Source organism: Zea mays, chromosome 7 (assembly GCF_902167145.1).
Source record: "Zea mays cultivar B73 chromosome 7, Zm-B73-REFERENCE-NAM-5.0, whole genome shotgun sequence".
In the NCBI taxonomy this organism is placed as follows: domain Eukaryota; kingdom Viridiplantae; phylum Streptophyta; class Magnoliopsida; order Poales; family Poaceae; genus Zea; species Zea mays.
The window spans coordinates 177,479,272-177,503,617 of record NC_050102.1 but is presented as its reverse complement, the minus strand read 5'-3'; the positions used below and the strand labels follow the sequence as shown (position 1 = coordinate 177,503,617).

At 46.0% G+C, this 24,346-nt stretch overlaps 1 protein-coding gene across 6 annotated transcripts; it reads right to left on the bottom strand.

Annotated features, from left to right (window-relative positions):
- Positions 1-161: 161 nt before the first annotated feature.
- LOC100501760 (chromatin remodeling factor18) lies at positions 162-19,779 on the bottom strand. 6 transcript variants are annotated; one of them, XM_008653584.3, is made up of 24 exons: positions 19,136-19,779; positions 18,294-18,324; positions 18,111-18,202; positions 17,973-18,028; positions 17,784-17,859; positions 15,254-15,320; positions 14,894-14,960; positions 14,419-14,485; positions 13,713-13,796; positions 13,572-13,613; positions 13,062-13,217; positions 12,157-12,234; positions 11,286-11,354; positions 11,133-11,198; positions 10,928-11,056; positions 10,489-10,545; positions 9,952-10,041; positions 5,387-5,452; positions 4,064-4,132; positions 3,882-3,986; positions 1,018-1,143; positions 842-900; positions 697-733; positions 162-578 (listed from the first exon to the last, which is right to left on the bottom strand). In XM_008653584.3, exons 1-24 carry the CDS (start codon positions 19,418-19,420, stop codon positions 435-437), a joined length of 2,118 nt encoding a protein of 705 aa, XP_008651806.1. In that variant the 5' UTR covers positions 19,421-19,779; the 3' UTR covers positions 162-434. The 6 variants fall into 6 exon arrangements, with proteins under 6 accessions (XP_008651806.1, XP_008651807.1, XP_035816596.1 ...); XM_008653585.3 differs by having other exon boundaries at positions 3,882-3,983; XM_035960703.1 differs by having other exon boundaries at positions 13,752-13,796.
- Between the last annotated feature and the right edge of the window lie 4,567 nt (positions 19,780-24,346).

Here is a 24,346-nt window from a genome sequence, read left to right as displayed (position 1 = left end):
TTTTCACAAGGCTTAATCAGCCTAGCGCAAGCCCATTCTTCTTCTCCTGTATTGTTAGGCTTAATCTCTGCGCTCGATGCTCTGACAGCTAAATCAAAATTTCTAGAACCGGTGTTTGATCAACTAGCTAATGGATGAATTGGCTGGCTTACACCAAATTCTGATTTAGCAAACGCAATTATGTTAAATTTATCATATAATTCAGTGTTTAGGATCCTTCCCTAACAAATACTTCAAGTTTTGCTCATTTTTCTTCCCTTCGTCAGCCAAACGCATACATCTGTCATCTCTCAGGAAACGAAAGAGCGAGCAAATACGGAGGGAGAAGTGTTACAACGTGATAGAGCCGAACACCATTGTGGCTGCTGGCTGCCTATGACCTGATCTGGTTCGCTCACAAGCCACGACCGCGCCTCAGATCCGAGGCTGCTTCATTAAGTGCTGGGCATACCCTCCTCCGCGGACGTGGACGCGCTGGGCCGCTTGAGGAAGCCGACCAGTGTCTTCTGCTTCTTCGAGGGGCTTGGCCTGCAGTCCCTCTGGGAAACCTCCAGCGTCTTCTCCTGCCCGTCCAGCATCTGACAAAACAGAAGGATTCTTGCTTCCTTAATCCAGCTCAACTCATAGCAATACAATCATGGTCTTAACTAGAGAAAAAAAAACAAAACTCAGATGCCGGTATGAGAGAGACAGAACCTGCCCCAGGTTCTCAAGTTTGCCCTGAACAACGTCCCTGGGAAGCAGAACCAGAGCAACAAAAAGACCAACTCAGTATACATGACCTAAACCGCAACGTCAAGCCATTTTTAGGTAGGGGAACGAAGCCAAGTTCAGCACATACCACATAAGATCATCTATAGTACCGTTCGAGAGAAGATAATACACGTTCACGGACGAGACCTGGAATATATGAATGGAGCTCATGTTAAAAGTGAAACAACAAATTATCGATAATGACGCAGCAAAGAAAAAAGCAAAGGAATCTGCTGGCTACAAAACCATGCGCCTGATATTCACCTGACCGATCCTGTGCGCGCGATCTTCAGCTTGAATGATGTCCCCAGGAGTCCATGATAACTCGGCAAAGATTACCGTGCTCGCTGCTGTCAAAGTTATCCCGTAGCCTCCGGCTTTGATGGATAACTGGCATGTCACACTCTCCCATTAGATTGTACCCGTTAACACTCCACGAAATTCTATGCAACCCGTCCGCATGGTTTGAACATTGTACAAGGCCTTATTTGGCAGAGCTCGGTATTTCTAGCTCTAGAAAGAGCTGTGGATACACCAAAGTTGTATGTGGTTGAACTATTTCCTTTTATTCTAGACGAAGAAAAAAGACTCAAACAGACTTTTCAGATTTGAGATGAAGTTGGGAGTAAGAGCTATGCCAAACAGGGACTTAATTGTAGCTGCCGACAACAAATGTTTCAAAGGAAATAGACCAACCCCTAGGAGGAACTAGACAGCTTTATATGCACTGAGAAGAAAAAGAAAATGGGCACCAAAGTTCAGCTTGACGAGGACTCGAAATCGAGTAGCCTGGGTGTACATCCACACCCTCAACCAACAACAATAACAACAAAGTTTTTCAGTCCCAAGCAAGTTAGGGTCGGCTAGAGTTGAAACCCAACAAAAGCCGCAAATCAAGTTTCAGGCACATGAATAGTTGTTTTCCATGTGCTTCTATTCAAAGCTAAATTTTTTGTTAATAATCTATCCTTTCAGGCCTCCTTTTACTGCCTCTTTCTGTGTCGGCTTCAGCCTTCTCCTGTCTTTCTTCCTATTACTATCGTGTGTTATGATCCCACTACACACTTGTGCCTTTGGAGGTCTCCATTGGACATGTTAAAACCATCTTAACCAGTGGTGGACAGAATATTCTTCAATTAGCGCTACCCCTAGTTTATCACGTATATCACCGTTCCAGGCTCGATCACATCTTATATGGCCATAAATCCAACGTAACATATGTAGTTCGGCAACAATTATCTGTTGAACATGTTGTCTTTTTGTAGATCAACATTCTACACCATGCAACGTCACAAATCTAATTGCCATACTATAAAACTTGCCTTTTAGCTTCTATGGCACCCTCTTGTCACACAAAACGCCAAATGTTTGACACCACTTCATCCACCATGCTTTAATTTTATGGTTAACATCTTCGGCCTCCTTTGGAATGGAGGATTAGTAAAACATAGGGATAGGAAAATTGTACGAATAGAGTTGCATGGCACCTTCAATTTCATAGGAAAATTTTCAAGAGGTTGGACCTCATGTTAAAAATCCTACAAAATCTCACTACAATGCTCAATTCCATAGGAATTTTATAGGATTTGTAGCAACTCAATCCTTTGTTCCAAAGGACCACATAGGAAAATTTTCCATAGAGTTTTAATCCTTCAAATTCCTTTACTTTTCCTTTGTTCCAAATGAGGCCTTCATCAATATCTCTGTCTCTTTGTAGCATTGATCCACAGTATCCTTCCTGGACACATGACCTTCCAAACTAACATCTCCACACTCTCAATCAACCGCTAATTGTCAGTTTATTAACCACAGTTTTCGAACCATGTAAGAACATTTTCTTGTATCTAAGGAGTCAACCTTTATGCCGGGTTAAATTGATCTTACAGAGAAACATTATACTTGCAGACTAGGGACATTAACAAATTCCAAAAATTAAATACCAGCGACTAATTTCTGGAGCATGAAACACTGTCACGGTCGTATGACAGTGAGAGATAGGTATGGGAGGTTGCCGGCCGCTCGGCTGCTGGTTTACACATGATTGATGCTGAGGTGACGACTGACAGCAGGGACATGAGGTGTAGAGAATGAAGATCAGAATACATTGTTGAATTCTAGCTTACTTAATTCAATGTTTTGCAGTGACATAAATGGCCAGATATACAGGGCAGTTTCTCAAACTAACCAACAACCAGATAACAAGCTCAAAGCAAATCTCTTAGACACAACAACCTTGCCGCTGATTCTGCAAGACCTGGACGTAATCTGCCCTTAGCCATGCTGCCTCAGATGGTACTTCACGCCGACCATAACACAGGTGCCAGTTATCGCATTAAATACATGTTAGTGGCCAGCTTATATCAGTTTCCTATTTTCTAGTGAACTCTACTATCGCCTGCTCGTGCACCCGTTAGCACCCACGCCCGCTCACTTCTCTCTACTTTATCTTCTTCCATCATGCTCCCCTGCCACCTCCGCCTGCCCCTCCGGCTCTGGCATCGCTGCTCTCGTTGGCACACAGGACCACAGCCATGGCCACCACTAATTCGAGTAGGGCAGCACCTTCTCTGCCTCCAACTCAAGTGCCCCCACCTTCAACCCCCGCGAGTTCGGCGGCGAAGCTCCGCCCCTAATCCCAGCCGCAGCATCTACATCATGCACAACTGATGCCCCTGCATCTGCACTGCGCAATTGGCCTCTCCCAACGCAACAATAAGCAGCACCCACACTGCCATGTCAACGCCGGTCCAACATCCTCCCTGGTGACCACGTTTAAGCCCAGAAACCATGGAGACCCCCTCCCAAAAAAAAACTTAACGCCAGCTAACTCTGTCACTGGTAATAAGTGTTAGACAGATAGGTAGCTTATGGGCCTAGTGTCTTGAGTGTTTATATGTGTAGGTCTACGGCCAGGTGCAACCCAACATTGGGCACCCCTCTTGCGTAGCCGTATGTACAGGGATAAGGGTAGCACCCCACAGCCTATAACCATCAATTGTTCGTGCATATCTCTACGCTTTCAATGAGCATTTAGGCTTTCCAATGTATGCATATATTTTTGTGGCTTTCAGTTGTATTTGAGAGGGGGTGGGAGTTACAAAACATAATATGAATAAGTAAAAACATACCACTGCTGCCTTGACGTCATCATTGTTTTGGAAATCTGTGACTAAGGTTTGTCTTGTAGTTAAAGGTGTCTTGCCGTCAATTTTGATACACTTTACTTTCTTCTTCTGAAACATGGTGGTGGATAGTAGGTCCACACATAGCATTAACGAGTAAAACATCAACTACATTATTAGATGCTTACCAAGAGATGTTTCTCAATGGCATCAATCATGGGTTGGTGATGAGCAAATATTAAGAACTTGCAACCTTCCTGGATTAGATGGTAAAGCAAAGAATTTAGATATTGCTTGTAAAGGTAAAAATATGTTTGTAAGTTTTTGTACCATATTTAAAATGAGAATAATGGGCCAACAGACCATTGACATTTATGGGATAAAAAAATGAGGGACGGTTCATAGAAGTATGGTCCATTACTGGCAATGCAACAACATTATTGTAACCTCCAAAAACAGCTTTGAGGTCTAACTAAAGTTGAATCGAGTTTGGTATTTTTATAAAACAGCCATGAATGGAATCTGTGAACAGTGTGTGGGGGTATGTTTCTCTTCTATTAATGCAATGGTACAACAAAATCAAGTTGGCTTAAAGAGAATTTGAAAATGAGGGATATTGCTTCTTTTTTCAAATTATACACTATCAAAATGTGGTCCCCTATGAAAGAAAATGAGATGAGGGCTATGTATAGGTCAGTGGTAACTGGTGACAACCCGACAACATTATCAGTTTCAGCAACCTGTTTTCAAGTCGGCGACTAGTCGGCGACTAGTCGTCCAGTCGGTCCTGGGAGCTCGACTTGGGGACCCGGCTCGACTTTTCTGGCAAGTCAGGCGACTTGTCAACGACTGGAAATTCTCAGTCGACTAGTCGTCGACTTGGTCTGGCAAGTCGGCCGACTTGCGCCCCAATTCAGCCCAAAAAGCCCAAAGGCCCATTACACAATATATTTTCTTGATTTGGGAGAAAATGCAATGGATGATCTTGATTTAGGAGATATTTTGGGGGACCATCTATCTGGTATCTATCTAGCTGCTGCAGCAGCTTAGCTATCTAATGGAGCTTATTTCCTTTCAAGTTTGAACTATATTTTCTTGCTATTTGTTTTCCAATTTGAACTATATGGCTGTTATGACTTATGAGTTTGACTTATTGCTGATTTGGTTCAGTTTGAGGCTTGAAATGAGGTAAGACTTGTTGTTTATTTCAGTTTAGTTCAATTTCAGGCTTCAAATGAGGTAAAACATGCTCTTTCTTCATATATAAATGTTATATTGTCTATATGAAGCCATTATATAGGCAAAACAGCCACTATATTGGCAAGTCGACGACTAGTCGACTGACTTATCGACTAGTCACCAAGTCGGTACCTTATTGACTCGACTCGACTTATCGACTTGAAAACCAGTGAAATAAAATCCTCATTTGGAATAACAAAACTGCACTAACACGAGGGTAGACTAAAAGGGTAATTTGACAAACATATAGAATCATAATATCAGGTGATCACCTCAATCATAGTACCCAGGAAATCCAACACAGCTGGAATTTTGGCTACAGCTGAATCAGTATAGATCTGTGATTAGGAAAAATAGAATCATACTTCCAGGCAAGCACAAATACAGACTAATCACAGTAAGCTAAATGACAGAAAAATGAATAACAAGAATCAATACTTAAACCAAGTGCAAATAACAAAAGTTGAATATGATGTTAACATGTTAATATAGAAAGAGATATGCTCCTGATTTTGATGTTGAGTTTCACTACAATAAACCGTAGTGATGCACGGGCAACTAACTAGTGGTAAAATAACACTTCAGCTTCGGAGTTACATGTCTTGGTTTATAATAAGTTAGTAAGTAACTGTCATGGTCGGGCACACATATTCCAGGCGTCGGGCCCATGACATGCGCCGAGACGCGGAGCGCTCAGAACACGCGCTGGGCGCGCAGGGAGAAGATCTACTAGTTCCTAGATTAAAGGAGTTAGTTAGTTCCTAGATTAAAGGAGTTAGTTGGTTAGTTAGTTCCTAGATTAAAGGAGCCTATCGCTCTAGTTAGTTGGGGCCGGTCGATGCAGCCCCGGTGGCGGTGCGGCTGTACAGATACTCGGCGGCTCACAAGGACGAGCTTGAGCGACAGTGCGCTGCCATGCTCGGACAGGGCATTGTCCGCCGCAGCAACTTGGCGTTCTCCTCCCCGGTCCTCCTCGTCAAGAAGCAGGACGGGTCATGGCGATTCTGCGTCGACTACCGCGCATTGAATGCGCTCACGGTCAAAAACGCGTTCTCGATCCCTATCATCGATGAGCTGCTTGATGAACTCCACGGCGCCCGGTTCTTCTCCAAGCTCGACTTGCGCTTGGGGTACCATCAGGTGCGCATGCGCATGGAGGACATCGACAAGACGGCATTCCACACCCACGACGGCCTCTACGAGTTTCTGGTCATGTCGTTCGGACTGTACAACGCCCCGGCAACGTTCCAGGCTCTCATGAATGATGTACTCCGCCCCTTCCTATGTCGCTTTGTGCTCGTTTTCTTTAACGACATATTGATATACAGCAAGTCTTGGGTGGATCATCTTCTCCATCTACATGCCATCCTCACCAAACTTCGCCAACACAAACTCTTCAGCAAGCGCTCCAACTGCACGTTTGGCATCACCCCCGTCTCCTACCTCGGCCACATCATCTCGGAGGCAGGCGTCGCTATGGACCCGACCAAGGTGCAGGCCATTCACGACTAGCCGGTGCCTCGCTCGGCACGAGCGGTGCGGGGGTTCCTCGGCTTGGCGGTCTACTACCGCAAGTTCGTCCACAACTACGGCTCCGTCGCCGTGCCGCTGACTACTCTCCTCAAGAAGGACGACTTCTCCTGGGACGAGGAGGCCACCGCGGCTTTTGCCGCACTCAAGGCTACGGTTACCACGGCCCATGTCCTGGCCATGCCAGACTTCACCAAGATCTTTGTCGTCGAGTGTGATGCCTCATCCCATGGTTTTGGGGCGATGCTCATTCAAGAAGGGCACATATGATCGCCTTCTTCAGTCGACTCGTGGCACCCGCCACCACGCCCTCGCCGCGTACGAACCGAAGCTCATCGACATGGTCCACGTTGTACGACACTGGAGGTCCTACCTCTGGGGCCACCGCTTCCTCGTAAAGACAGACCACTACAGCCTGAAGTACTTGTTGGACCAAAGCCTGGCCACCATCCTGCAACACCACTTGGTCGGGAAGCTACTGGGTTTCGACTTCACCGTCAAGTACAAGTCAGACGCGACGAACACCGTGGTCGACGCGCTGCCCCGGCATGACACGGAGGAGGGGGTGCTCCTCGCGCTCTCAACACCGCGCTTCGACTTCATCGACCGTCTTCACCAAGCACAGCACACCGACCCGGCTCTCGTCGCCCTTCGTGAAGCCATCAGTGTCGACTCCCGCCAGGCACCCTGTACAGTCGTCGACGACATGATTCAGTTTGCCAAGCGACTATACATCCCGCCGAGTCGTCGACGACATGATTCAGTTTGCCAGGCGACTACATCCCGCTGAGCTCCCCCTTGGTCAAGGAGATCATGGTGGTAGTCCATGAGGAGGGACACGAGGGGGTTCAGCGCGCGCTGCACCGTCTGTGCGAGACTTTCATTTTCCTAACATGAAGTAGCTCGTGCAGGACTTGGTGCGCACATGCGGCGTCTACCAGCGGTACTACTTCCTCTGCCTGTGCCTCAGGGCGTTTGGACTGACATCGCCCTCGACTTCGTTGAAGCACTGCCCCGCATCCATGGCAAGTCTGTAATAGTGATCGTGGTGGACAGGTTCAACCAGTACTGCCATTTCATCCAACTGGCGCACCTGTACTCAGCCGAGTCAGTCACCCAGGCGTTCTTCATCGACATCATTCGACTACACGACATGCCTCAGTCCATGGTGTCAGACAAGGACCCAGTCTTCACGTCGATGTTCTGGCGTGAACTCATGCGCTTGATGGGTACCAAGCTGCACATGACTACGACGTTCCATCCTCAATCAGATGGGCAATCGAAGGCAGCCAACCGCGTCATCATCATGTACTTGTGGTGCCTCACGGGGGACAGGCCTCACCAGTGGCTACGTTGGCTGCCCTGGGCGGAGTTCGTCTTCAACACCGCCTACCAGACTTCACTGCGGGACACACCCTTCCGTTGTCTACGGACGCGATCCGCCAACTATCCGGTCATATGGACCGAGGGACACGAGGGTGGCTGTCGTCGCCAAAAGCATGGAGGAACGAGAAGAGTTCCTAGTTGACGTCTGATACCAGTTGGAACAGGCTCAAGCGACGCAAAAGCTGCACTACAACAAGCTGCACTGCCACGTCGCATACCAGGTGGGCGACTAGGTGCTCCTTCGCCTACGACAGCGTGCGGCGTCTTCGCTTCTCCAAACTGTCGTCGGCAAGCTCAAGCCACGCTTCTTCGGGTCATACCGTGTCACCGAGCTGATCAACGACGTCGCCGTCTGCCTCGCTTTGCCGCCTTGAGCTCGCGTTCACGACGTGTTCCACATGGGGATGCTCAAGAAGTTCTGGGGGCCAACGCCGGCCACCCCTGCCGCCTATGCACCATGGTGTCGTTGCCCCTGAGCCATAACACGCCATACGTTCTCGTCTGGCTCGCGGGGTGCTCCAGGTTCTTGTCCAGTGGAAGGGCGAGTCGGCAGCATCTGCTACTTAGGAAGACGTTGAGCCATTTCGCGTCAAGTATCCGGAATTCCAGCTCGAGGACGAGCTGCTCCTCGATGGGGGGAGACATGTCATGGTCGAGCGCACGTATTCCAGGCGTCGGCCCCGTGACGTGCGCCGAGATGTGGAGCGCTTAGAACGCGCGCTGGGCACACGGGGAGAAGATGTACTAGTTCCTAGATTAAAGGAGTTAGTTAGTTCCTACTTCCTAGTTTTTTTTTGAACGAAAACGGCAGAAGCTCTGCCCATCATTTAAGGGGAAAGAGCTTAGAGAGTACAAACAACGGTCTGAGACCGGACAAGCCACACCCGAGCACACTCAAAGGGAGGCTAAGCCCCACACCCTAAATACTCCAGGCTAGCAGGAAGCAGCAATATTGAAATTACATGGGAAGCAAAGCCCGCCTAAATTGTGAAACATCTTCTTTAATTCTTAAGGCGACTTGGACCGGGGGAAGGGCGACGCTTTCGAAAATCCTGCGATTCCTTTCCTTCCAGAGGTTCCACATTGTGTAAATCACGATTCCATTGAAAGCGTGTTTCTGATTTTTTGGTAGTGGGGGAGTCGCAGCTTCCCACCACTACCGAATGTTGGTGGCGGAAGCAAGGTCAGACTGGGCAGGGAGGATTACACCTTCCCAAGCCAGGATTTGTCTCCACACCGCACGGGCGAAAGGACAATGTAGACACAGGTGAATACCAGTCTCAAGGGTTCCGTTGCAGAAGGCACAAGATGGCGTTGCAGAAGGCACAAGATGGCTGATGAGGCCACCCACGAGTGGCGAGATTGTTGGCCGTGAGTAGTTTTTCCTGCAGGAGAATCCAAGCAAAAATTTTGCATTTTGGTTCTGCGCGTGCCTTCCGGACAAGGTTAGCATTAAGGTGGTGTACGAGCCAATGAATTGTGCTCTGTAGGCCGATTTAACTGAGAGCCTAAATTAAAGGAGATAATTGATTAGTTAGTTCCTATATATATATATATATATATATATATATATATATATATATATATATATATATATATATATATATATATATATATATATATATATATATATATATATATATATATATATATATATATATATTGTAAGACAGCAAATCAAAGAGGGCAACAAAGATATTACTCATCTATTCTCCTATCTCTCTCTGCCTTCAACCAAGCCTTCGGCCTAGGGTCTAACCCCACCGGAGAAGACAGATCAAGGGTACGAACTACGTAGCCGAAGTCTAGCTACCCAAGGGTTTAACATTCTTGACAGTAACTAAGAAAGTACAGTAAGATACTTAGAAATAATATCCACCAAGTGTATATAGGACACTAAAGGGATGCACTTTCATATTACCTTATTGACAATATTCTGGTAAGCAAATCTGAGAGAGTCGATCATCTCTTTGGAGTCAGAGGACTCAATTTTGACCTTCAAAGTCTCCAACTAACAAAATGCACACCGTTTCAAAATTACTTAAAGTAAAAATTGTAACTTCAATGGGTATGTTGATGCATTCATGCAGAGGCACAGCAAGAAAACTAAGTGCAATGCATACTTTGCCTATGTTTGTGTTTATAAAAAAATGATGATTAAACTTTTCAAAAGCACCATAGCAACTTGCAAAGGAAAAAATTAACAGTAATTTTACTTTCTAGAATAATGTGAGAACAAATAACTAGTTAGCTTTCACTATTTGTACCTTTCGATTAGTTAAATTATAGTCATATAACTCACTGCTGATTAAACCAGTACACCATGTGAAATATCTTCACCGGTGCAAACAAGTAGGTATGATACCAAAAAATGTGGTTATATGAAATACAGATAGGTTTAGCTACCTCATATTCTACAATATATAATTTGCAGGCAAAGAATAAAAATGGATGATACCTCAATAAACAGAGCGCGGACATTTTTCACATCTTTCTCACTTAAATCTAGAAAGACCTGAAAGGTTGACGAAAATTAAATGATCAAGCATAGATCTGTGTGTAGTCAAGAAAATATCAGTATAACAGCAACTAAGCTCACATAAAAGCTACATCCTAAAGTCTATATTACTGACTCACTGTACAAGATCATCAAAAAAAAATCAACAGATCTTCTCAATGTTACAGTTTAAGCATTGCAAAGAAACAAGCATATAACCAACATAGAAAGGTTCAGAAATAATTAGGAATGAGGCACTGATTCAAAAGGTCTGTGCTAGTGGTAAAAAGACCTCTAACTGTCAAATTTACTACAGAAAGATTCTCAGATTTGAACAGATCGAATGTTTCTAATTTACAGAACGAAATTATGTTCATTATTAAAAAAAACACAATGCTACCTGTTGTCTACGTTTAACAGGCAACTGTGAAAGGACATCTTTCTTCAACCTACGAATCATGACAGTTGCTTTCATCAAATTATGCAGCTCCTCATGATTGCTAGCACCTTGATACAACCCGAAAAAACCCTGCAAAGTCATTTGATGATTAGTAACAATTGGCAACAGAAAATGATGAAAGCAATTTGATAAACTTAGTACTTACACCCTTGCAATATATATTGCCATACTCACTAACACTCTTGTACACTGTAGGATACAAGGCCTGGATCTGGATACACATAAAAGGTAGTTGTCAGTTTGTCACTCTACCTTTGAGCATTAAATATATGCAGCTAGCTATGGAAACAAAATTTACCTGAGTAAAGAGCTCAATCGGGCGAGACAAAGCAGGAGTTCCACTAAGCAAAACAACATATTGAGCTTTCTGTGATTGTAAGTCACAATTAGTTGGTTCTGCAAATTCATGCATCCATTGGGTAGAAGATATTACTGGTCATCTAATCAGGCAATAACAAGATGTTTCCTAAAGAATAATGGACTTAAAAAAACTTTGGCCTTCAGAAACCAGGACCTAACAAGAGTACAAGACTATCTGGAAAAATTCATCACAATCAGACCAGCACCATGCAGTCCTCTGAAAGTTTGGAACTTCTGTTTGCTAGAAAAAAAATATGAAATAAGTGGACAAGTATCCCAACCCAAACAACTGAAGCATGTGTATGAGCAGTTGTAATGGTGTATTGTTCAGGTGAAATTGAGAATCATATTGCATGGTGCTGTAGTAACACTCCCAGGTTAGTTGGTTATTGTTTAACTAATAGATAAGCTGCTCGAGAGTCAGAGAAATGTTTGTCAGGGATAAGAGATAAAAACAAGATCTGGTTTAAAGATTTTATTAGGAAGCAACCATACAGTAGATGAGGGAAGGTGGTCTGATGTTATAAGTACAGAATGAGTTAGACTTTTTGAGACATATTTCATTCAAAAGGAAACTTTTTGAGACCTAAATTCTAAACCACCCTAATCTGGTATCACCCATCCTAATTCCTAAACCACCTTCAGTAATCACCGTTCAGCCCTCTTCAGTGTAGTCATTACACTAATGATTTAAGAATCACGAACTTTGTTTTGATGAGTTGCAGTACATTAACTACTGGTCCAAATTAGGGCACATAATATTTATGCTCACAAAGAAAAACATGTTTCCCTCATAAGAAGCACCATACCTGCAAAACAGGAAGTGAAGCAACTGTTCTCTTTGCTTGGCCATTCTTCATAAAATGTGATTCATCAGCTATAACAATCTGGATGAAAATCATTTGAAAGAGGTTACAGCTATTTGGTGGTTAAATTCATTGCAATCAGAAGATGGATAGCTGTTACATTCATGCAAAATGGAAGATGTCAGAATATCATTGTATTTCTAAAAAGTCGGATATTTTCTATCAAATGCAGTTGACCCTTTTTCTGAAGGTTTAGTTCAAATCTTATTTCTTCAGGTGCAATCAAGTGATAAATCAATCCCCCAAGTATCTGTAATTTCAATAACTAGCTATACCAATCCACCCCGCAAAAACAGCAGCAGTACTGCAATCTCTAATCTACATGCAAACTCTTGTTTATCTACTTGAGTTTGGCGCTCCTATACTACAACAAATTTAAGATTATGCTCCGCAAATCATCCATTCAGGTGTAAAATCAATCTCCTGGAGATATAATGAACATAGTATGCTTCAAAATGACTTGTTCAACAGCAAAAGTGTGCTGTTGTGTTTGCCTTAAGTAGCTAGATATTGAACACAACCTACGAAATGAGGAATAAATCATGTGAAAACACAATTCCCCAAATTTAAGTTCAAATGAAATGAACAGCAACAACAAAGTGTTTTAGTCCCAAGCAAGTTAGGGTATATATTAGAGATGAAACCCTAACAAAAGGTAAGAGGATAAAAAAAAAGGAGAGGTGGTAGTAACAATGGTCGTATAAAGGGGACCAGTAGAGTAGCTCACACCATGTTTCTGGCATGTGGATTGCTAATATCTACACAATCCTATCTGAAAATAGTTCTTTGGGCATATTCCTTTGTCCATTTTTCCATAAACGGAATGAAGTATAAGACAAAAAATCTACCTTGAAATCCAAATCCAGAAGTGTGCTTTGTATCTTGGGAACTACATCATAAGATATCACATTGAACACCCCATCCAAGTGAAAATCTCCTTTCGAGTTTGAGTAAGCCACTCTGAATCCTGCTTTATGTGATCCTCCAGTATGTGGCAATACCACCTAAAGAACAATGATCCATGTTCATCAGGATAATGAAATATATTTTTTCTATTTTATGCCTAGGACTTGTTGAACTATGTGATTTACTTGCATAACAAGTTTCCTGTATACATATGATAATCACTGCTACATCAGTTTCCAGATAGAACTTTATGAAGGTTAGCCAGGAATTGCAAGACTTCTCATATGGTTTCTTTGTTTCTTCATTGCGTTATATTCTATGTTATATTCTACTACAATCATCATGATATTAGTAGATAAATGGATAATTTGCTTCTAGAGAAATAATTCACAAAACACATAACGAATAAACTTTTTGTGGGAGAACTAGTGAATGAAATGTTAAGGATATACCAAGATATCTTCCACAGGGATGTTAAGCCAACTCTGAATCGCCTGTTAAAATAGCAAGTTATCAAGTTTAGACCTTCATTTATGCATAAAGGAATTATTGCTAAAATGACAAATTGGTGGCTCGTAAAAAAAAGTGCTCACAGATGCCCAATGTAATCGCAAAGAAGATGGAGAGATTACAAGGACTGGCCAGGCATCACGAAGGCAAGAAGCAACAGCAATTGCCTGCATAGAAAATTAGGAACTAAATTAGTACCTTCCATCAAATTACATAAGAAATAAATGAGCAGTCCCAACATCACAATTCATGAGTTAATAACACAAGTCAATATACTATCATTTTAGTTCGGTCAGCGTGAAATACAAAATGTAAATTTATCAAACTGTTAATAATTCATTTTAGTTGGTCTATCTGCAGTGCAAGAGCTGGAATGAAGTGTGTGGATTACGTTTGGTTGCCAGTGCAGTGCACCCGAGAGGGCCTTATGCAAGATTGCACAACGCCAAAAGCAGGCCCAATCATGCATTAGCTAGTACACCAGATTTGGTCATAATAGGCAATGCTTACACAAGCCGATAGATCTCATAAAAATGGAATCTCCCCACCTCCACCACCTCTATTAGAACATAGAGGTGACCATATGAAACACAATACAAGAAAGCAAACACAATCTTACTAAACTCAGCTTGTATATGTAGGACAACCAAACATTAACATGTTGCATACATTTATGTTGGCTTTGAATTGTGCTGCATAAGTCTAATGCAGGCTAAGGCTAGTGCAAACCAAATCAGGTCATGGATGCAGAAAATTTGGAAGGCATATGATTCAGAGACAATGTTTTACCTGTAGTGTCTTTCCAAGACCCATTTCATCTGCAATCAGGGCTCTGCCACCATGCTGTAAAACAAACCTACAATTATGAAAAGCACATATGTTAGCCTTATACAATGATTCGAAGTACATACTTAGGTTCCTGGTTACCATACTACAAGCTTAGGATTCAGCGTCGAATATGATGGTTAGTTGTGTGCCAAACCAAACAATCAAGAGTAACAAAAGGTTTGTTTGTTTATAGTATGGCTATATGAGCCAGTATGTCATTGTTCAAGTACAGCACAAAAATGTAATACACTTGGTGCAAGTTGAACATAAAAATGTTTTTGAAGAAAATTTAGCCAATAAACAGTGATGATCTAACTTTTCGTTAAAGAATAATTTTAGGGTCACTAAGCTCAACATTATGCAAAGTATGCCAATGTCAGATCCACTTTCAACATTATACACAAAACAGAGTTGCAGAAATGTTGAATCACCATACCTGATGCCTTCACGCTGAAATGGCATAAGCTTTGACTCGAGATGAGGGGGAATCCTGTCATACAAACCTTCCCCAAGCAAAATGTGGTCAGCACGGCACGCAAGTAGTGTCTAAAATTCAAATGTAAAATTTTATTACTTCACATGGATAATTTTTATTCACATTATGCTGTCTCATACAAAAATATTTGAATTTCCAACATTTTTTGTTATTTATTTCAAATGGATACTAAAGAAAGCAAGACCGTTTATATCCAACAACACTTCGGTAACCAGTGGGTGCAAAATTTACTGTCTATATATTATCTTAGCATCAGGTAGACGTAAATGTCATAAGCACAAAGTGGAAACTTTAAGATACCTCGAAGATCTTTGGATCGTAAAGCAGCAGCTAAAGCACGCTGAACTAGCGGATCCAATTTGTGAACCTGATAGAGAAGTACATACTATGTGATCAGAATAAATACATGCTCAAAAGTCAAAACTGTAGGACAAGTAATTTGTTTTCTTGAGTAAAAAGGCAATTTGGTTTCGACTACTGAAGTTCATGCACAGCAACAGTTGGGAGGAGCTGCTAGATTATGTAACCTATATTCACTGCAGTGCAATAACATCTCTTCTTTCATGGTATCAGAGCCTCTCCTTGGGCTTGCAGCCGCCGCCATGGCTAGTGGGCCTCCCTGGCTCCCTCTTACTCCTCCAGCGCTGCCACCTTCCCCTCCTGCTGGCGCACCACCACGGCCCTGGTCGCCATGGGGATGCGTGCGTAGGCACCGCCGCCCCCTGGGACGCCGCACTGGCCGCTGCTGCCACAAACGCCATGGATGTGGGCACAACCGGCCTGGGTGTGGCTTCTTCTCCCGCACCCCCTCCTACCGCTCTTTTATCCGGTACAATGGTGCCCCGCCCAGTGCCATTGCAGCCCCCCCCCCCTTGTCGTCGCCTTGGATCAAGAGAGCTGCTGCTCTCGCCTTGGATCAAGAGTGTGCCACTCTTGATGCTCTTGCTTGCCAGCTTGCAGAGGCCTAGCAACAGCTCGGGGTGCTGCAGTCGCCGACCCCTTCCTCAAGTCCGATGATGTTGAGGGTTCCTAGGCATACGAGGTAGCTGTCATCGGTAAACTACATGCTCAGGCGACCGGTGTCCAAAACATTTGGTCATTGATATTGAGAAGATGTGTACACTGTCCTAAGTTGAGTTTGTTTAATTTGGGGTGTTGATTAGTTGAGCTCTCAATTCTGAGAGGGAATATGTCTAGGATGTCAATAAGTTGAGTTCTCCATCCTAAGATTGGAAGTTCAAGACGTTGATTAGCTGTGTTCCCCATCTAGACAAAGTGAGCTCTTGGTGTCGATTAGGTTTGTTCTCCTTCTCCATCAAGAGAGACTAAGTCCAGGATGTTGATTAGGTGAGTTCTCCATCAGTCCATCCTGATACAAGTTCATGTTCGGCAATATGAAGAAGAGTTCAGCTTGCTTCTAAGTCTCGGTGCTGGTCCAAGTTTGCAAGGGCAATAGAATACCAGGCCGTGTGAAATGAAGATACAAGTATGCCAAGGAAACAAATTAAGGGGAGATTGCTGGATAAGTAATTTGTTATAGAGTAAAAAGGAAATTTGGTTTTGACTACTAAGGTTGTGTTTAGTTGAGTGGAGGAGAATGGAGCGACTCCATTCCTATTTTCTGGATGTTTGGTTTTCAACGAAAGAGGAGCAGAGAGGCTCTTGGAGTTTCCATTGTTAGAGTGGACACACTAACCAGTTCAACCCAAAAGATTAAGCTGATGTGAGAAGGTAGTTTATTAAACACAGAATGAAACGGCTCCATTCTACTCTTCAACCAAACAAAAAATTGAGTGGCTCCGTTCTGTTTGTTAAACACAGAATGGAACGGCTCCATTCTCAGAAACTCTAATTGAGCCGCTCCATTCCAGTTGACTCCCCAACCAAACACAACCTAAGCACACGCACAGCAACACCTGGGAGGGGCTGCTACTGTTCTCTAGGGACTTCCGATTTTAAGTTTTTAATTAACTGCTGCAGTAGTAGTAGAATCAGCAGGGGCAGTGAAGGAGCAAAATTGGTTTTGTGCATGTACTAACTAAAGCATAGTTGTTGCTAGTTGTATGTATGATATTGATATATACTCACACTGTAGCAGGTTGGTTTCTGTAGCAAACTGCCCTAAATGCACATATAATGAGAGTACTACCTTGTGTACATGTAACATTTGTGAGTTTGAATAAGAGAACACTAGTATCTCCATCGGTTCCTCCTTCATCATTTTCCTTTCAATACCAGTAGTTAGGGCTATCAAAAACTACTCTGCACATGACAGAAATTTCCACATAGGCCATGTTTGAAGTCTTGAAAGTCACTACACCTTTAAAGTTGGAGTTTCGTCGTGCGTCGTCACCCTCCCTACGCGTGTAGCGAGCGTCGCCAGCGTTTCCCCGCGCGCCCAGCGAAATATAAAAAAAAGAACACCTCCGCTGGGATTCGAACTGTGGTCTCTAGGAACAAAGCGCTCGCCATGATATATAGAAACCATAGCGATGCACGAACAACTAACTAGTTTCCTATAATATGGAAGATGGCACGACTTGTGTCTCTGAGTTTTTTGTTACAAGCTGTAAACACAACGTTCGCAAACTCCCTCACAGAAATTGAGAAGAAAAACAGAGAGGACTCCTACATAAAATGGACTTGTAGGACAGCTGCTTGCTAACTTCATGAGTTTGCTTTTTAAGTGTTACTTTGAATTTGTTTAAGTTTAACTAGTCAAAGTATGAACAGCATATATGTCAAGCAACTAAGCAAGAAAGCAATAAAATTAAATAATCAGAAGAACGTCACTGTAATGGGAAATGAGATTACAGACAATAACTGTTACCTCCACAGTTAATCCAGGTACTGAGCGAGGAACCTCCTCTACTATTGCTAAAGACGAGGGGGGAAACATCCATACCCTGTTGTTTTGAATTAAGTATAAGAACAATTAGAACAGATAGTAAACTTTACAGCAGGCATCATTTTTTCCATGTTACAGAAAATATATGGAACGTGTAAACTGTAAAGAAACCTTTCTTTAGCATTCCAACTGGCTTTTGGTATCTTCCGAAATGCATCGACAAGTAACTGAGAAGTAAACAGAATCAAGCAGGTTATAGTTTCATATAATTCAGTGGCACGTGATTCAAGATCTGTTGCGGGGGCATACCTGGCTGTATGGGAATCTTGCAGCGATCATACCGCTAGAATGGAGGAAAAGATGAACAGATATCTTAGGCGAGCTGCCCTGGCTATTATTCACTTGAATGACAAGTGAAAACAAAGGATAAATAAACTTAAGGACCAGCCCATATAGAAGAAACTATGGAAGGGCCTGTAATGTAATGTCTACCTGCATTTCTCGAGGGAGATAGTGCTTCTACCTGAGAAATTGAGAAGGACAGGGATTGCACTTATTAGCAAAATTAGCTACAAATATAAAAGGAACTAAGATTTGCAGCAGCAAAACCCCTCTATGCCTAACTGAGTAACTATTGCTAAAACAATGACACTCTCTACACAAGTTATTGATTATCCAGCCACATCAGTTTTATTTCAACAAGGAAAAAAGTCCCCACTTTTGGTTTTCAAAATTGCACACTAAAATGAAGAACATATAATAGGGCGGAAAACACTCTTGGAGCAAAGATGAAGAAAACAAATAACAATCCAATACTAAGATTTAGCTTATTAACACAAACTCTGCTGATACTTGAACCACAGATCTCCCAACGTTTCAACAAACTGTCCAAGTTGTCCATAAAGAGATACAGTGTCTGCGCATCAAACTATGAGCTTAGAGAACACAGAACACAACAAAATTCGTCATTTCTTCCAACAGAAAATCCAGTTGTCCAAATAACTCAGTACCACAGAATGGCTCGATGAGAACGCTCTCAAGATTACCATCCCAATTGTATATATGCAGCATTGACCCAAATTCGTACTACATTTTCAACCGCTTTATGAACCCAACAGTTATCCAGCAAGAGCCCCTCTATTTCTTTGATAGGGGCAAATCGCTACAGAATACGAAGAGTTTGGTAATAGAAAAGAATTCCGGTCTTTCAAAAAGAAAAGGAGAAGAACCTCCAAAATGCATTAACCATAGGTCCAATATCCGATAACCGAGCCAATCCCCACTGCGCCAACAAGAAACCCCCAAATCAGCTACGGAGCAGACAAAACCCTAACCTTGCCGAAGCGGGCCTCCAGAGAGGCCCTGGTAGCGGGGTGGTTGCCCCCGAGCGGCGACGAGACGGCCGCCGCCGGCACGGTAGCGCGGGAGGGGAGCGGCGAGGTGGCTCCGAGAGGGGAGGCGGGGATGGGGGCGGTGGAGGCCGCGGAGGCGGAGGCCTTGCGCTCAGCGAGCTGGCGGATGGCGTCCCGCTCCATCTGGTCCAGCTGCTCCGCGCTGAGGCCCCAGTCGTCGTCGTCGTAGCCGCCCCAGCCTCCGCCGCCGCCGCTGAGGCCCGCCATTTTTCACGGACGGGGTCGCCCCAACGCACGCTCGATGAAAAAGAGGAGGCGGGCGTAGGGGAGGAAGAAGCACACCAAACGTGGCTGCGTGGGAGAGCTCCGCCGCTGCCGCCGCGCAGGCAGCTGCGCGCACCGCTGCCGCGAGGGCGAGGTCCGGCCACGGCGCCGAGCGTACTAGCTCCGGCGCGCGGTCGAGCTACCTTTGCCGCGCTGGCGAGGTCCGGCCACGGCGCCGAGCGGACTAGCTCTGCTGCTCTGGCGCACGGTCGAGCTACCTTTGCCGCGCGCTTTGATCCAGGCGAGTCTTTTTGAGGCCTGAGCAGGGAGTTGCTCTGATGGTTGATGCTGCGGTGTCGAGTCCCATAGCTATTTTACCACACTCAGTTTTTTTTAACCTAACTTGTCTCTCAATTAAGAAAAAGAAATTGACCTAATTTAAAGAAAATCGGGCCCAAAATCTATACATAACGTACAAACAAACCAGACAACAATAACCACACACACAATGTCCATCGTGAGTCATCGTTGCCGAGCTCAACACAAGTGACGAGCAGCTCCGACTCCCCAAGATAGGCGGCACAAGGCCGAATGAAACACGACGATGACTACAAACACCGGCAGAAGAGAAGGAAGACTGTGGTGCGTCGTCGTTGCCAAGCCACGAGATATCCCACTCGAGATAGCTCTGATTCTTTTCTTCACCGGCGAGACTTCCAAAACCTTGATCCATCGCCCCGCCTCCGCCAAATGCCTCATCTTCGAAGCAAACAAGCCCACGAAGAAGGGGAGTTTGCCCCCACGTCATCGTTGTCAAGCCACATTCCCTGACGTAGCGGCTTTGACTTCACGATGCAAGCCTCCACCTCCACACGCAAACCGGGGCCCGAAAGACAAAAGCAACCACCGAAGGCGACGACGTGGTCGAGACGAACTTCAGTAGTGACGCCTTCGGGAAGGGAGTGACGTCGAGGACGCCATCGTCGCCGGTCCGAGGTGGACCGGGCTTTCGCCCACGTAAGACAAAGCTAGGGAACACGACACCCTCAATAGGGGAAGCGGCGCCCAGGGGCGTCATCTTCGCTAAGGCTTTCGCCCAAGAAACCCTCCCCAGCACAGCGTCCGGCCAGGACCCCAGGACAAAGCACACCTCCACAACTGTCACCGCCCAACCAACCCACACAGACCCATCCAGAGGGCCAATGACGTGCCATTGCCACAACAGTCGCAAAGCAGCGCGGATCGGCACCACCTCCTGGTGGGCCCACGGTCTCGGCCGAGCAGCGGCAGCACCACGCGTCGCACCACCGCACCTCTCGTCGGCCAACCCTGGCAGCAGCCGCTGCAACGCGCCAGATCCGCTGGCACGCGCACCACCGTCGGGGCCACTGCTGCCCACATGACGACGCCACACACCACCACTGAGAAGCCAGATCCTCCGCTCATCACCGTCGCACGGCTGACGCCCCGCCCACAGCAGTAGACAATGTCGTAAGGGGAGGGGTGGCAAAGAAGAGAGTGTCGCGCCACGGCGTCTACACGAGCCCCAAACCGCCATCGACACAACCGCCACCGGCCGCCAGCGCCAACTGTTGAGGGCATATCCAGCCCACATGCCACAAAACCCAACACCACGAGGAGCACGCCCGCCGCCCAGCTCCAGACCCACCACGACGTGCGTCCGCAGCCGAAACGGCGCAGACCCGCCACCACCAACAGATGTCGCCAATCCATCACCTGGCTGCACCTGCAGGACCAGATGTTGAACCGTCGAGCACAGCCCCCCGATGACGCCGGGGACAAGGAAGACGACGGTGCGGGGGACGACGCCCGCCCCAGCAACCCCTGCGGCTGGAACTTGAACCGCCCGGCACAGAACCTGCTCAGATCTGAGCACCGGGAGACCAAACAGAGGAGAAATGCCGGAGAAACGCCCCACCGCCGCCATCATTGGAGGTCGCGCCGGCCTTCGACAGTCTCCTCCGGCGACGACGAGGGGGGATAGAGGAGGAGAGAGTGGCGGCTAGGGATGGGGGGACTCCTGTGTCGCCCGAGCGGAGGACAGCGCGGGGGTTGTTCCCTGGCTGAGGACCGCAGATCCCTAAAAATCCACACTCAGTTTTGACTTTCTATTATTATATCATCTTATGTTTATAACTGATAGAATCATCTGTATTTATGATTTATATATCAGATAGTACATTGGTAAAGCTCATAAATGATAATATCAAAATTGTCAATAACTCTGGGCTCACCGGCATTGAAGAGCCGCAGCAGCACGCAGTCATGGTCCTGCTAACCTATGTTTGCACACGGATTTTAACAAGCGTACGGAATAATTATATTGTGTGCCATTGATTTTTACAGAAAGACATAGAAGACGGGAAAAATCATGCATTTCAAAGAAGCCCTTTATCTGTTTATCGGTAGGCGAATGAAAATGTTCAATCCTATGTTTTGTACTATACTTATCATAATCATATGATGCTTTTCTATAACATTTAATAATTTTTTAAATAGTTTTACTTAAACAAACATAGAAAATACATCCTGTTAGGGACGAGGTAATAAAGGTGACATAAGGCTATGGTCAGCATAATGTGTATATGGACGTGCAAAATATAACTTTGTACTATAAAATGTATTGTTTATATAATAAAGTTTCAAATAAGAGATGAGATGGGTAAGGCGCCTAGAGATAGTCATGTTAGTGTATTATGTATTCATGTGTACTCTATCTATAATGAGCCTACCCATATAATTGGATATATTATGTATCCTCTGCCCCCAATTAGGGTTAGGTTTTATTTCCAATACGGTATCAACCCACTTTCTCTTTCTCCTCCCACACGCCCCCTAGACGTCAACCCCTGCCCAAACGTCACGTTATGTTGTAGCCACATGCCGCCCTCCCTCCCAACATCAGTGACCTCCCCCACCAGACCTTGCCCCGCCACCGGCGTCATGGGGGCCGCCACCCACCGGCCTCCCTCCCCCACCGAAGCACAACCTTCGCTACTTGTGTAGGTGTTCCCTCTCATCGCGACCTACGGTTGACTTCTCACCACCAGCGTGTCGGCGAACTTATGCCCCCATGGCACGTAGGCCCACGACTGGCTCCACTGACCGGTGCATAGGTGATCACGCCGGCACCATCATCTCCCCCTCGATGCGGCCACATGACTCCTCCCATCTCCTTGTGCCCTGCCGGTGGTCCATGGCCCTCCCCTCTCCTGTAACATCCCGATTTTGATTTCCAAGGTTAGAAACCCTAAACTCCTAACCCCCCTTTTTTATTTATCTCTTAAGACCCCATCTCATGAAGCATTATATTCATCATATGCGTACACCATGATTGCTAGTAGCACTTCACATAGAATATGTCATTTTGGGCACCTAGGAAATTTAGATGAATATTTGTTTAAAGGAAAAGAGATTAAGGAAAAGAAAAGTGAAAAGAAAAAGGAAAAAGACAAAGAAAACCCTTCCCTCTCGGCTGGCTCGATTCTGGCCCAAGCTCCCCCCCCTCTCCCGCGCGCCCGCGCTCCTCCCTCGCGTCCCACGCGGCCCATCTTCCCCGCGCCGCGCTCTCCCCTGACAGCCCGACCCCACTCGTCAGCCACGCTCGCTCTTCTCCCTCGCGACCGCCCTCTCTCTGACAGGCGGGCCCCGCTCGTCAGCCCCTTTCCCCCTCGCCCGTGATCGGCCATCGACGCGTTCGTCGTCGGACACCACCCGCCCTGTATCCTCGCCATTAACTCGCTCACCTGCACGAATTGGCGCCTTGCGTCCCCGCGCACTGTGATCGAGTCGTCCCGTCGCCACTGCCTGCCCTGAGCCATCCCGTCGCCACCACTGTGCGCCATCATCACCGCCGCAGCAAGCCTCGCCGTTGCTCGCCACCTCTTCCTCCCCCCTCCCCGACCGCTTATAAAAGGTCGCCCCGAGCTCTCCCAGCCCCTCACACCAGCCTCGACCTTCCCACACCCCTCCCCCGAGCTTAATCGAGCCAGCGTCGCCACACCCTCCCTCCGCTCCGGTGAGTTCTCCCTCCCCTCTCTAGTAGCCTAAGGTCCAATTGAGTTAGCTCATGAGCTTCACCACCTCCCCACGATCACGAGGCACCACTTTCGCCTCCCCCGTCGCATTGTGTGGCCTCACCGGCGACCTCACCGCCACGGAAGTCGCCACCCCGCCGTGGGTCGGCCATGCCAAGCGCTTATCGGCCAAATTAACCCCGCCACCATGACCCCATACCTCTGGCCGCACTAGCCCACCTCCCCAACCACCCGGAACCGGAACCACGCTGGAGAACCGCCGCGGAACCTCGTCGACGGCCGGTTTTCCAACCCCGGCCGGTTTGCCCCCCCCCTCCCCCTAACGTCGTTGGTTTTCCCCCTCTCTCTGACACGTGGGCCCACGCTCACGGCGTCCGCCCGCGCCATCTCCCCTCCTCGTGGGCCGGCTCGCCCGCGGCACCGCGCGACCGCGCCCGCGCTGGGCCGAAATCCCCCCGGGCCCAGCTAACCGAGAATCCTTTATCTTTTTCCTTTTCTCCTTTTTATTTTCATATATATATATATATATATATATATGTTGACATTATATGCACCAAAAATAGTCCAAATGTTTTATATGGCACAAAATAATAATATTTAAAACGTGGCACATTTCACTAAGCCACCATGGTTGATGTAATGTTCGTTGCATGTTTTTGCTAGGCGGGGAGGAATCCGATCCTCCAGAAATCGTAGCTCCGGAAGAAGGGCAGGGGCCCCACCTCTCGGAAATAAACCTTTCGTGCCAAGAGAACTTCGACGAAGGCAAGTCCATTCTTCCCTTGATGCATGAATTGCCTATTCTTTCTACCACTGCCTAAGCACGAATTAATGGTTGGGTCCTTTGCATTGTGAGTAGAGAGATAGCCGC